The sequence below is a fragment of the Typopeltis vanoorti genome, chromosome 5 (assembly GCF_054136105.1).
Source record: "Typopeltis vanoorti isolate ZY-2024b chromosome 5, IOZ_Tvanoo_1.0, whole genome shotgun sequence".
In the NCBI taxonomy this organism is placed as follows: domain Eukaryota; kingdom Metazoa; phylum Arthropoda; class Arachnida; order Uropygi; family Thelyphonidae; genus Typopeltis; species Typopeltis vanoorti.
The window spans coordinates 165,632,124-165,647,710 of NC_143553.1; the positions used below are offsets into that span (position 1 = coordinate 165,632,124).

General features: G+C 35.2%; 1 protein-coding gene across 1 annotated transcript in view; it reads left to right on the plus strand.

The window, feature by feature from the left end:
* Nmd3 (60S ribosomal export protein NMD3) overlaps positions 1–15,354 on the plus strand; it is a 185,823-nt gene extending 170,469 nt beyond the window's left edge. The window contains exons 12-13 of the mRNA XM_090393542.1: positions 3,320–3,390; positions 15,082–15,354. Coding sequence (XP_090249668.1) covers positions 3,320–3,390; positions 15,082–15,191 — 181 coding nt within the window. The 3' untranslated portion in view covers positions 15,192–15,354. The remainder of the gene's footprint in view (positions 1–3,319; positions 3,391–15,081) is intronic.
* Positions 15,355–15,587: the final 233 nt, after the last annotated feature.

Below are 15,587 nucleotides of genomic sequence, written 5' to 3' on the forward strand. Positions count from 1 at the left end.
GTCCACCTCCTCATAGTTGCTTTGTTTCTGTCTTACACTTTTCTATTAGTATTTTCGTGAGCTCTGTTCAGTGTATTACCATTCCTCCACTTTACCTTCAAACCTGTACATACATGAGCAACTGCTGTCATTTATTCACTGTAAAGTTTCAAACATACTGGACCAACTTCTCATCCTTCATTCTGTCTACCTCAGTGCTCTAGAATCTTCCTCAACTGACTTTCCCAAAGGGCAGTACCTCCAGTTATTCAAATAACATATGTACAAGTTCATATTTCTTCTTTGTAATCACCTCTTGAAACACATGGCACAAATGTGCTATAAGTTTCACTTAAAAAAAAAAAAAAAAAACTTGGAATAGTTGTATGAGTGAGAAGTACCTTGAATGGAAAAGGAATGTAGGCTGCAGAATCTCTGGATGTGATGCTTTTATGCCAAGAAAAGCTAGAGGTGTAAGTCAGTCCAAGAAGAATAGAGAACGAGAGATCTGATCTTGTATTTAGAGGTGAAGTATAATTTGTGTGTATGTAAAATAAGATTGGATCGTGATTTGATAACATTGAAATTGACAAGGTTGTCCTCATCCCCAATGAAATATGGCAGGTGGATTAATGTTTAAGCATTGGTTATGGAGGATTTTGTATTTTTCAATATGTGAGATTGATTTCAGTGTTTGTCAGATGAAAAAGAGGAATGGCATAAGAGAAACAGTGCAGGTGAAAGTACTACAGAGTCTTGTGGTACTGCAGCCTTTTCAGTAAAATCTGAAAAAAGGAAGTAATATGTGAATGATGGAGAAAATGGCAGTGTAGTCAAAAAGGATGAAATGTAGCACTAAAGACCTCACTAAACTACCATCTTTTGGTCTACATTTCATCCTTTTTGACTAGACTGCCATTTTCTCCATCATTCATCATAAACAAATGCTTTTGAAAATGTCTAAAAAGCAACTATATGAGTATCTCCAAATTGTTTCATGCCTTATGTCCAAAGGCAGATGCTGGAGGGAATCATATTGATGGTCACTGATTACTTGGTGGGGTCTTAAGTTGATGAAGAACGTGACTGTTGATTGACTTATCCCATTATTTTCAAGAAAAGTACAGTGGTTGAGCACAGTGAAATATATATATCACCTTTCTTTGGAATAGGTTGAATATAGGTTCAATTTCTTGTGAACCCTGAGGTTGATTTTCAAACACTGAAAATGATCTCAGTATTTGGACTGCAAGCAATCAAGCTTCAAAGATAACCACTTGGATCTTTTCCCATATTTATCACACTCTGCAGAGAGGATTCACAGTTTGGTATTCTTTGATAAGAAATGTCAGATCTGACAAATGCACAGGTAATTAATGCTAATGATTCCACTTATTAGTGTTTCTTATAGTTGGAAGAGGACATTTCATGAGCTTATCTTAATATTAGAATATGAAAAAATGGTGTTACTTAATAAATATACATCAACATTTCAGCATTTTCATGTGATGGGCTCAATGGCCTGTCATGGCTAAGTCACTTCGCTTCATAGCAATCTAATTAATGCTATAGAGTTGCTAATCTTGTCTACATTAAGAAATATAGTTGCTTTTTTTAAATCAATTTCTTGAAAATATATACTGCATTGTAATGAAGAAATTCATATGTATTCATGTTCTTAATCACTGCAATAATTTGTTATTTATTTCTCATAGCAGAAAATTTGCCTGTCATCTAAACATTTTTTATATTGAAGGATAGGTGTGGAAAGATTGCGAGAATGATACAGAATGAGTGCTAATTCTAGAATGTTTTCATCACAATTGGGGGAATACCATAACAACCAGAAGTCTTGTTGGTATCCAAACTAATCAGGATTCTTTTGAATAGAGAAGGCATGCACTGAGCACTTCATAGTAAAGTAGGAGATATTTGCCTTGGTCATCTGTGCAGAAGCTTGAGAAAAATATTGCCAGGAAGTCAGCCACCTCGTCTTTGGGTGATGTTATTACAGTATGTATCATCTGGATGTGTGACAGGCGAAAACACGGATGTACAGAAGTCATTCTTGTTTCCACTAGATCAAGACTACTAACCTATTGTATTCAGTGGATTTGGTAGGCTTGCCTGCCATTTGAGCAAGAGACAAACTTTCTGCAGTTGATTCTTTCAAAGTCAGATTTTTTTTATGGTATTTTGCATGTTGCAGTGTAAGCTGAGAATGAAGCTTAAAGTAGCTTTTCAGCCACTTCTGATTCTACCATACCCCCCCCCCCCCCTTTCCAAGATGACTTTCTTGGTTGGAAAACCAAGGACAGTATTCTGGAAGTTTGAGTAGAATGGAGATTGAGTACCATTATTTCAATTATATGGTTGGATGCGTTTGTGTCAAAAGAGCAAAACATGGAGGGCATCTCCTCTGAAAGCATTATGGTGCATGAGACATAGTGGCTGGGTGAGAAATCATGTTGAAAAGGAAACTTGGATAAAGTTATGGTCTGAAGAGAACTGTAAGAAGAGATTAAAGGTGGGTGAAGAGGATTATTTTTATTCTAGTTATTTAATAATAATGAACAGTTTGCGAAAGATTATTGCTGACATCAGATATCTGCATATTTTCCAGTTTGGTCAGTAGAACTGGAGTAGAGAAACCACCTTGAGTTGTGAACCCTGAGGTCCTCAAGAAAATGATCTCAGTATTTGGACTGCAAGCAATCAAGCTTCAAAGATAACCACTTGGATCTTTTTCACTTATTTATAACAATCTACAGAGAAATAGAGATGGAACAGGTTAAAATGAGAGGATTCACAGTTTGGCATTCTTTGATAAGAAATGTCAGATCTGACAAATGCACATGTAATTAATGCTAATGATTCCACTTATTAGTGTTTCTTATAGTTGGAAGAGGACATTTCATGAGCTTATCTTAATATTAGGATATGAAAAAATGGTGTTACTTAATAAATATACATCAACATTTCATCATTTTCTTGTGATGGCCTGTCATGGCTAAGTCACTTCACTTCATAGCAATCTAATTAATGCTATAGAGTTGCTAATCTTGTCTACATTAAGAAATATAGTTGCTTTTTTTAAATCAATTTCTTGAAAATATATACTGCATTGTAATGAAGAAATTCATATGTATTCATGTTCTTAATCACTGCAATAATTTGTTATTTATTTCTCATAGCAGAAAATTTGCCTATCGTCTAAACAATTTTTTGTTTAAAATACATGGTAACTAAATTTGATTAAAAAAAATGTAAATCTTATTAACAGGCTCAAATGATATAATTTAAATGACTTATTCTAATAAAATATATACTTTTTAAATAGGGATTACACAGACTTTCTGGAAGATTTAGAAGAAGATCCAGCTTTCAGGCAGAATGTTAATATTTATATGGGTAAGTAAGAAACACATATTGAAGAAAAGAATTAATGACATCATCCAGAAATATATTTTCTGGGTGTGATACACCACAGTATAACTGACATTCTTGTAAATAATCCTTGGGGACTACATTTAGTTATGAGGCCCTTTTTCAATAATATTAGGTGAAAACATGATCTGATTTAGAAAATTTACACAGCCAGTAATAGTTTCTATAGAATGGAGCAGCTGTTTTAAAGCATGAATCATTTTGCATTGTGATGGAAAGGAAATGCAATTAAATTTACTGATTAGTTTTCATCTAATAAAGAGGGTCTTTCCATGTTAATTGAATGTTTTCAGTAGTATGGAGCATATATGTTGTTGTATGGTTAAATGTTGGAAGTAGCACAAATTATGTATGCATTGCGATAAGCTTACTGTTGAAATTCAGCACCCATTATGTTAATTTCATATTCAGTAGATGAACTGTCAGCAGTGCCAAGATGAGAAGACTGAAACAAATTTAGATACTTCTAAATAATATCCACAAGATGTTGTATATTCAAGCAATAGTGAACAGGAAAAGGAAAAAGTATTTAATGCTCAAAACAAATTCTTGAACAGCAGGCAATTTCATCTGAGTTATGTGGGCAAAGTGCAGAATGGGAATTTGGAAAAATGGGGCTTATTTGTGTCTCATAGAAGATTCCAGTAAAAAAAAAAAGAAGTAGAGGAATTTTTTGATTTATTAAAGGGGATAGTTGAAAAAGGAAAGACTGACTTTCTGGGTGACCTAAACAGCAGAGTAGGAAATGAATCCCAGGCTTTACACATAGCATAACTCAAAGCTTCTGTTTATATGTGTGTGTGTGTGTCTATATATATATATATATATATATATATATACACACACAGTAAAACCCCATTTTTACATTCCTGCAATTTACATTTTCCTGCCATTTACGTCATTTTCTGTTGGTCCCGTCTTAAGGCCTCTTCTCTCGATGTATTGTTTTCCTGCCATTAACAACTTGATGTGGATGTTATTTCCCGTGATTTGCATTTTTTTTCTCAGTGGCAATACCGATTTTCGAATCAATTTCAGCGGAAATCTGCGCATTTCTGTTCTCAGGTGGCATTGCTTTCGGCTGTAGTTTCGTTCCCGCCATCACGGTGACTTGCACGCATGCAGCAGTACTGTGTAGTGATGAGCGATACCGTGATTTTTCAATCACAGTACGAATTGATATTGCAGAATTTCTGCAACGTAATTTAGCATGTGAAAGTTGCTTTCAAGTTGCGGTGGTGGATTATCCATGTTAGTAACATGGAGAAAAAAGACAGAAAATGTATTTCGGTAGAAAAAAAGATGGCAATTCTGCGACATGTAAATTGGCATGCCGGAACAAGTGTGCATTTAGCATAAGATTTTGGACTCTCCATGTCCACTTTGAACACGATAGTAAAAAAAAGGTCAAGCATTGAACTCAATGCAAAGCAATGTGGCGCTAAGTCAAAAAAAAAAAACGAAAAGCGAAAACAATCAACAATTAAAGATTTTTTTAAATAGATAAATGTAAGTACATTGTAAATTCATTTATTTTCAGTTATTAAATTTTGTAATCTAGTATGTAGACTCACATACTAGTAGAAAGTCATCTTTTTGCCTTTTTTTAATGTTTTTTTACATTTCCTGCTATTTGCACTTCAAGCAGGCAGGTCAGCATCCATCCGGTTAGAAGAACACAGTTCTTACTTCTGCAAACACGATTATGGTCAGTCTGGCCTTGCAGACCATGTTTTGGATACATACAAAAAAACTACCATGCTCCACCATAGTAAATTCAAAAAAGAAAGACTATTCTTTGCATCTGCACTCAGGAATCAACCTAATTTAAACAAATATGGTTGCATTAAACTTCCCAAAATTTGGGAAACTTTAATTATCCGAGATCCCTCTTTACATCCCAGGCCACCTGCGAATGCCCATAGAGGGTGCACCACCTAGATAGGACTTTAGTTTCACTTTGTATGGTATTTGTGTTGTTACAAAAAGTTTTTGTAATCCCCGAAGACGTCTTTGTGACGGAGACGAAATATTGGAAGTATTAAAATTAGTTTTAATCCTTTCTTAGTGCTGTTAATATTCCGTTAAACCTCTAACATGATCAGAGCTTACTCCACCTTTACCATGAGTTGCCTCAGACCTGAACTATGTTCAGGCGCGAACTTGACTTAATTGTCTGTTTGCTTACTTAGGAAAAAGGATTAAAACCAAGTTTATAAAATTTCTTAGTATCTTTAACGTAACCATAATCTTTGTCTTGCTAGGATTGAGTTGAAGTCCTCTGTTATTACTGACCTTGTTAACTTTATCAAGAATTTGTCCTTGTTCTTCCTTGTCATTACAGAGGAGTACAGTATCATCAGCATACCTCAGATTACTGATCAATCTACCACTTATCCTAATTCCTGTGCTGAGCTCATTCAATGCTTCATGCATGATGTCCTCCACATGTATACTAAACAAGTGAGGAGAAAGTAGGAGTCCTTACTTAACTGCCTTTCAAACCTGAATCCAATCAGTTAATCCAACACCTGTTCTTACCATTATTTCTTGTTCACTGTACAAGTTAGCTATCAACCTAATAGTGTGTTGAGAAAAACCCATTCTTTTCATTACTTCCCACAGTCATATGCTGAACAGAGTGAAAAGCTTTAGTAGTAGTCTATGAAATATATTACCATAGGAAGTGTAAATTCTTTCAACTTTTCTATGATCTGAAGCGAAGGATCTGATCTGTGGTACCCTTACTTTCCTAATACATACTTGTTCTTCAAACAAAATCGAAACATTTCTGCTTCAATTTTGGCCTCGATCTTATTTACAAGGGCTGTTCAATAAGTAATAAGACTAATTTTACTGTCACGAAAGCACTCATCACAATATTAATTTCTGTGTAATAAAGAAATGTTGCTGTCTGTATTAACAAAAGTGGTTGATAGATGGCGTATACGGGCTGATGTGCCAGAGTGTCACGTGACTAAACGCAAGCTTGTTTCGGCATGCCTACGAGCCGCGACCAGTTGTCAAAATGGAAGCATCCTTGGAACAGCGTTGTGCGATTAAATTTTGTGTACGTTTGCAAAAATCGGCATCGGACACTTTTAACATGATACACGAAGCTTTCCACGATGAAGCAATGTCGAGGGCAAGTGTTTTTCGCTGGCATAAAACTTTTAAGGAAGGAAGGCAAAATGCAGAAGATCTTGAACATGAGGGAAGACCTTCAACGTCCATCACAGAAACAATGATCAACACAGCAGCGATTATCATCAAGGAGGATCGCAGAATTACAGTATGCCAGCTGCATGTTGTCCTGAATATTTCTGTGGGAAGTGTTCACTCAATCATGGCTGAACATTTGGGACTGAAACGTGTTTGCACCCAATGGATTCCCAAACTCTTGACACCAGAGCAAATGCAGCATCGAGTGGATGTGTGCACAGAATGGAAAGAAAGACTGGAACAAGAAGGCGACAACTTCTTAAAACGCATCATTACAGCAGATGAAGCTTGGTTGTATCACTATGACCCTACAATGAAACAACAAAGCAGTGAATGGAAGCATCTGTCTTTGCCTACCCCCAAGAAAGCAAAAACTGTAAAATTGGCTGGTAAGTTATGACCATAATGTTTTTTGACTACGAAGGCATTGTTTACCAACATGCTGTAGAACCCGGGAATACTGTAAACGGCTCATACTATGCAGATGTTTTACAGACAATGGTACAGCACGTCCAAGGAAGCATCCATTGCTGAAGAATGGCTTCAGCAATGGACGCTTCCATTCTACGTAGGCTGTTCAATAAGTTATTGAACAGCCTACGTAGAATGATCTTTAATGAAATCTTGCTTGCATGAGAGATTAAAATAATAGTTCTATAGTTTTTGCAATCCTTCATACGATATTTTCTCCTTGTATTTTCCTTCTTATGTAATGGTAGATAAATTGATTTCTTCCAGTCTCTAGGCCATGATCCTGTCTCCCATATCCTTGTAATCAATCTATGAAATACTTATCCCTCCATTTTCTGTAGCCTTAATTAACTCTGTTAGGATTCTATCTGCTCCTGGGGCTTTATTACTGTTAAGTTGTTTAACTGCTCTTTCAACCTCATGCCTAAGTGGAGGAGGTTCCAAATCAAAGTTTTCCTGGTGATAGGGCTCCTCCAAATTTTCCTTATCCTCTTTGATTGTGCCACTTCATTTGGAATTCTATCTCTTCATATTTATTAGTATAAAACCTTTCTTTGTCCTGCTTGATGGCTCTTCTGACATTTTGTATGTAATCTCTTATATTCTTCAGTCCCTGTGTCTCTTTGTTTTTCCAGCCACCTTCTTTTGATTATTTCCCAAGTTGAATCTGATATCCATGGGTCTCTTGGTCTTCTTATTGGGCCATGATACTTCTTGGCTGTATCCTACATTATAACCTTGACTTCTTCCCAAAGCATTTTATGTGAATTCTCCCTCACTAATCTCCAAAAGATCATATAACCAAGTTGATGTTGCTTTTTTCTGTGAACCCAGAAATTACTCTGACATCCAGTCTTATGGGATATGTCTGACTTGGAAGGTTTTGGAGTCTTAGTCTTAATTTGGCTCTTACTAGCTGATAGTCTGTAACACAGTCTGCTCCAGGACAGGTATACACATCAGAGATGCTTGTCCTCCACTGTTGGAGTGCCAGGATGTAATCAATCTGGCGTGCTTTTACCTTTTAATATTAAATGTCCAAGTATAGGTCCATCATAGATGTTTCTGGAAGCAAGTATTGGTAATAACTAATCTGCTAGCATGGGCGAATTCCAAAAGTCTTTGACACCAGGTATTATGTTCACCCAGACCAAACATGCCATGCTCAGACCTTACTCTCATACTCTTTCCCACTTTTTGCATTAAAGTCCCCTAAGAAGTAAAGTACATCTCTCTTTGGTAGGCAGTCAAATCAATCTGTAGATTTCATAAAATTCCTCTCTCTCTCTTCATCAGGCCTATCTGTGTGCGGTTCATAAACTACCAAGATTGACATGTTGGTAGGATGAGCTTTAAGTCTAATACAAAGTATCCTGCCATTAATGGGATTATAACCAAAAAGGGCTCTTGCCTGAACTGTCTTCACTATCACAGTTACCCATGATACTTTGAGTCACCTCCTGGATAAACAACTTGCTTACCATCATGTCTTTTGAAGTGACTTTCTCCATTCCATCCGATTCTTTAATTCCCATGATGTCAGTTTTATACCTTTCCACCTCTTTATAAACAATATCAAGCATACCCATTTGTAGATCCCATACATTCCATTTTCCTATGTAAAGTTCTCCTCTAAGATTAATTCCATATTTTCTGTATTCCTTGTTCACAATATCACTGACTTTTGTTGGAGACTGTACTATACTTCTTGGACAGGATCCTCTGTGTAAGCCTTGAATGTGGCTCGGATTATTCTGCACAACAACCAACGCAGCATGATATAAAAGGTACAATTATATTGGCATTTTGGAGTGAAGTCGCTGCAAGAAAACAAAAGTGGTAAGGTTGTGCAGAGGCCCTTTCCACATAATACTATTATTATATGGCACCTCCAAGGAGTCCAGGGACTCATCAAGGGAGGGCACCTACTATATGTGAGAGGTTTTGGTCCCAGTTCATCCCACATTGGCCAGGTGGGTTGGGACTTCAGCCTACTAGGTGAGGTGAATACCTAGGAAAGAAGACAGACTCCCACTGCATAAGATTAAATGAAATAGCTAAACAGGAAAGATTCATTCCCTAGCTCTGAAATACTCTAGCATTGGGGTAGGGGGAAAAGCAGCAAGAAGAAAAAGAAAAGGGGAGGGACCAGTCTACAGATAATATAACAGATGTATATTACATGAAGTAAGGCATGGTCCAGCATGAGGTACCTTGGGTTTGCCACTCCTGTACTCACTAAAGTGAGCCCTTGATGCGACAAAGGTAGTGAACACCACTATAATGAATTATGGAAAAGTCCCAGTCTAGGTCCCATAGAATCAATGCTATATTAAGCTCACTATTCTAAACAGTAAACACTCAAAACCTTCATAATAGTGAATATATCATTATCATCATCAAATTCCTGCCATGTACCCTCAAGGGGTGTACAGGATATGATAGTACTACATGAAAAAAATTACATCATTACTAACTTCCTATCTACAATTTTCCTCCAAATCAGTCTGTTACGTGTCAAGACTCCAACATTATCAGATCTTATGTTTCTATCATCTAAGGCACTTTGTACCGTATCAATCCACCTATATCTTGGTCTTTCTCTGGGTCGTTTTGCTGCCAACCTGGAAGAGATCACTTGTTTTGCTAATCTTTCTTCACTCATTCTGTTTAAGTGACCATACCACCTGAGATTAGCTCTGTTAACGCATTCCTGGATGTTGACAATGTCAAGTACTTTCCTAATATCCTCGTTTTTATTATGATACTGTCATTGATGCCACCTGTTCACGCCTATAATCTTTCTCAGGACTCTTATATCTGTGGTCTCTAGTCTTTGGGCAAGTGTTTTACTTCTGACCCAGCTCTCAGATCCATAAGTTAAAACTGGTTTGAACACTGTCTTGTATACAGCTAATTTAGTGTTCTGACTAATTTCTCTCTTATTCCATATGAATTTATTCAATTCATATGGAATAAGAGAGATCTTTTGTTCTCTTTTCTGCGATTTCCTTTGTTTCATGGGAATGGAGTGGTGGGGAGGGGATAAGTATTTTTTTCTCTAAATTCACTAAGGCTAATCCTCAAAAAAAGGAAATAAAACTAATAGGTAAGATTTAAAATACAAGCATTGAGAAGAGACTAAGAATAATTGTTAAAGGAAAACTTGAACAAGCTGACTTCAGAGACCAAATAGAGGTTGTCAAGATCAGGTCTTCAAGCCTGATACTTTAAGCCAAATAAAGGAGAAGTCATGGGAATATAACAAGGATCTGTATTTAAGTTTTGTAGATCTGGAAAAGGCATATGACAATTACCAAGAGAACAGCTGTTCAGAACACTGCAAGTGTAAATAAGACATATCAAACAATGCATAGTCTGTATTTGAGTTGAAAATCAGCAGTTAGAACTGAAGGTAATATATAGAAAATGGTTTGATGTTAAATCAGGTGTGATTTAGTATCAAGCCATTAATTATCTCCACTGTAACTCATCATCTATATGGATCACATTATGAAGGAAAGGGGGGGAGGGTCAAACCTGATATCAAAAATGGAGATATTAATCTATCTCAGGTCTTTTCTTTACTTAAATACTCTAAATAAACTCAGTACTAGTCTACAGGATTTCTTAACTGAATTGAGTTAAGGAGATATAATTGAAAGATATGAAAGTTATAAGGGTGGTCTGAAAAGTTCTTGGCCTAACAATGAAAAAGCGAATTCATAATTTCAAAATTATTTTTATATTTCAACATAATCTCCCTTAAGACTAATACATTTATTCCAGCGATGCTCCAGCGCCATTATCCTGTCCCTGTAGTGGTTCTCAGTAAGATCTGCAAAATACCCCTTTACAGCTGCACTCACCTCTTGATTCAAAGAGAAATGCTGACCAGCGAGGAAGAGTTTTAATTTTGGGAAGAGATGGAAGTTAGAGGGAGCCAAATCTGGGGAATAGAGTGGATGTTCCAACAATTCATAGTGCAGATCCCTTAATTTTCACATTGCCAAAACACTTTTGTCAGCAGGTGCATTGCCCTGATGAAAGGGGATTTTTTTTTCTTCTGCAAACCGAGTCTTTTCTCACGAATTTTTTCATCTAGTCTGGTTAAAAGATCAGAATAATATTCCTCAGTTATTGTTTTACACTTTTCAAGATAATACACAAAATGCATTATGCCAAGATGATGGAACCAACTTTGGCTGATGGAACCAACTTTGGCTTCTTTGGTGCTAAACAAAACTGGTAATGGTGAATCCAAGTCTCATCCATAGTAATAAATCAATGCACAAAATCAGTTTTATTCTTGTTAAAATGCTCCAAGCACTGTTCAGAGATTTTCATGTGAGTGCATTTTTAATCTGCTGTGAGCAAGCGCGGCACCCATCTTGCGCAAAGCTTTTTCATATTCAAAATGTACCCTATACGTTCTTTTGAAATGCCTATGGTCTCCGTAATTTCATGCACTTAGACTTGCTGGTCATCCGATACCATATCGTGCACTCGATCAATGATTTCCGGTGGTGTTACACTTTTTGGATGTCCTTCACATGGATCATCTTCAAGGCTGGCACTTTTAAACTCAGCAGCCCATAAACTTATGAATTTCTTTTGGTGTTAAACTTCTTTTACAAAGAATTTTATAACCATACGATACTCAATTTGATCTATTTCAATGGATACAGACAACACTTTTGCCTCAGACAGCTGTATAAAACAAATTACTTGATAGAATGACTTGCAATTTCACATGGATGCTTATGACATATGTACTAACTTAGAGGAAAAAAAAAAAAACTTGCAATAGTGTTGCCATCTATGGTTGAGGCCGGGAACTTTTCAGACCACCCTCATAATAATAATGTTAACTTTTCATATAGTACTATCATGGTATTCTGTATTCTCCTTGAGGGTACATATCAGAAATTTGATGGTGATCCAAAAATTTACTGGTTGCATTATTGTTTCATTTTCGTAATCACTATCTTCCATGTTAAAATTCCTCATTAATAGTAAATTACTTTTTTACCTCTTTTAAGCAGCTGGTACATATTATCACTACTTCCTCCACTATGGTAACATGCTTGCACCCCAACTGTATAGACTCCATGTTTTTTATACACTATACTTTCTCAAGTTCCTGTTCTGAATAAGGATTCATTGTATCATCGATCTGATATGTACCTTCTCTGCTTTTACCTATTCAGTCTCTTTTCAGAGCATCGCCATAGTTATGTCAGGGCTCAGGAATCTCACAATGTGTAGCTTAATTTTCCTTGTTAATAATTTAAACCATATTAGTTTATTCTTTCAGCTACATGCATTCATGTATAAGAAGGTAATACCATTTAAATTGCATTTTGAAGTTTGTTTTTTCCATGTTATTAATGTGAACACCTTTCCTATTATTATTTGGAAATGCCCTTCATATCTACATTCATTGATTTGCTAAAAATTTTTCTTGGGTGTGATTTCTAAGTCTTTTGAAAATATTGCAGATTTTATGGCCTTGCTTAGCTCAGTGGAACTACCAGTATTTAAGTGGGTACCAGAACCACCAAACCGTTTCTGGTTTTTAACAAATCAGTCTTAGAAATTAAACCTATAATCAGGTATGGTGCATAACCTACTAAAATTGAGTTAGCTGCTATTACTCATCATGGATTTCTCACTCTGAAATCCAGATCCAGACATTCTATTATAAATTAGATACTAAGAAATTATGTACTTGGTTTAATTCCTTATCCAAGTGTAAGCAAACAAATGCACCTGAAGTATTTTCAGGACTGGGGTAAACTCTTGGCAAAGGTGGTATGACTTCACATCACTTCTCTTAGTATCCCATAATGCAAAGCATTATGGGATACTAAGAGAAGTATCTCCTTGCGGACATGTATAATGTTATGTATTATGGAAAGGTCACTACCCACAGCAGTTTCAACCTTTATTGAGATCTCTTCAGTGGGAGCCAGACTCAGATGTTGATACTGAGGTTGAAGTAATGCAGAAATCATATTTTCCTATACCAGTTGCCAAAAGGTGTCACACCTTATTATTAAATTACTCTGGATTAGAGAAAGGTCATTGGAAGTTTCTTCACTTGGTTATACTATAAATTAAAGATACAAAGAAATTATATACTTGGTTTAATCCTTTATCCAAGTGTAAGTAAGCAAACAAAGTTTGTGCCTGAAGTATTTTCAGGACTGGGGTAACTCGTGGTAAAGGTGATATGACTTCATGTGCTTTGGAGTATGGGATACTAAGGCAAGTGATGTGAAGTCATACCACCTTTACTTGAGTTGCCCCAATCCTAAAAACACTTCAGGCGCAAACTTTGTTTGCTTACACTAGGATAAAGGATTAAACCAAGTATATAATTTCTTGGTATCTTTAATTTATAGTATAACCAAGTGAAAAAGGTTCCAACAGACATTCTATTAATAAAATACCTTTTTAACTCTCTCACCTTAGTGGTTAATATAAGTGCCAAAACATTATTCTTTAGTCTTTTAAACAATCCCAGTTTAGATCATTTGTTCTCAGTAATGTAAACACTCAGAATTTTTGTCATTCTCCTTACAACTTTATTTAATCTGAGTATATGTGCCCTGGGCACATATATTCAGGTAACATTTTTGCAATTGCAATCTAATCTGCATTAAATAATACAGAATTAACACAGATTTTAATGTTAGTAGTTTTTAAAGTAGAATCTTTGTCTAAGATAAAATCAAGCAAGGGATCCTGACTTATTAAAATATGCCTCCATATCTTTTGTTTTCGCCTAAATTGTTACCTCTTATTCAATACTGGAACACTTGATTTCTATCAAATCACCTACTGAATTTTTTAATTATCTAGATGACTCAATCACTGTTTTTCTTGTCCCTCCAAACAATTTTTCTGCAGTGAAACAACTTCCACATTTAAATGATATTTCATTAATTAATCTAATATACAAATAACCTTGTGATATTTAAATAAATTATAATCCCGGAATAAACTCACGTAATTTTTTTTTTATTAGTATAATTTTCGCCTAAGTATCAAAGGCATCTTTAGTACAAGAATGTATAAAGCTAGTCGAACAATAACTGACAATTCCAAAAGACACCACCTAAGTAGCTAATGTAAGGAAACTAAAAAAAAAAAGTCATTAAATTTCCTAACTTATTAAAAAAGTAAATAAATAAAGTTAGTACTTTTTTAAATCAGCTAATCTTTGCTATCTCTCACAAAGGAGATAGACTCAGACTGCTTATTGCTTACTGTCTGCAATTTGTTTTAATTCTGATATTTCTAAGCACTGCTTACAAATCAATCTAATATGACCTTCGTCACTTTCTTTGCATTTCATGTGGCCAACATAACTCCAGATGTGACAGTTACCACATGTAGTCAAGCTCTCCACCCAAATTCTGTTTTCTATAGAATAGTTACCTGCCTCCATTTTTACCTAGGTTTTCTGTTCTTAGCAAGGTAAATAAAAATTGCTAACTCTAATCCTAATGTACTAAAAGTGACTTTCCAATTTAAACTTACTCTAAGTTAATTCTTCTTTATGCATACTTCAGCAATGTTGAACAATTTCTGTAGTGTACTGTAATATAATACAGCATGAAATATAAACAGTAAAAAATTCAAGAGGTCAGAACTCACTCCCTCCTACTTTCACATACACATGCCACCTGTAAATGAAACATTTTTGAACTGCAAAAATTTATGAAGAAATTATGTTAAAATATCAATAATTGCATACATGAAACAAAGATTAAAAATAATCAATCTTTTCACATGTTTTTACTGTTCTTCTTTCCCTACTGTTTGGCATTAAAGAGAAACACAAACTCTTACCTTTACTGTTTTAATGCAGTTGTAAAATTTGCTGTAAATAAGTAGTTATAATTTTTTGGTAGTTTTTATATTCATAATTGCAGTTATCATTTATTTCTGCAGATCGTGAGAAGGTCTTTGTAGATACAGATGACATGGATGACGATGTTCCACAAATTACACTCCAAGAAATGCTCGATGACTTAAACTTGGATGGAGCAGAAGCAGAGTGACTTGTTTTAATGAATATTATAATGAGCATGTAATATTTTAAAATTGGTAGTAATTATATCATCCTACCATTTTTGAAAGGAGTGATTTATATTAAAAATCAATCTCTCCAAAGTGCTGTAGCAAAAGTTTTCTTACAGGAAGAAATAAATTGATTGTTAAAAGAATGTGGAAAAGTTCTTCATAATTTAGAAATGTTAATTTTTAGTTGTAGATACATATCTTAAATTCAATGAAATCAAATTTATTCAAATACATATAAACAAAGACTAATACTGAATGATTAATGTACAACTTACCAACATCCAGAAAACTTTTACATTCTCTGAATCAAGTGAAGCTTTGTAAAAAGAATGTGCCAATCAGTTAAATTTCATGCATTTGGAAGTAAACTCAAT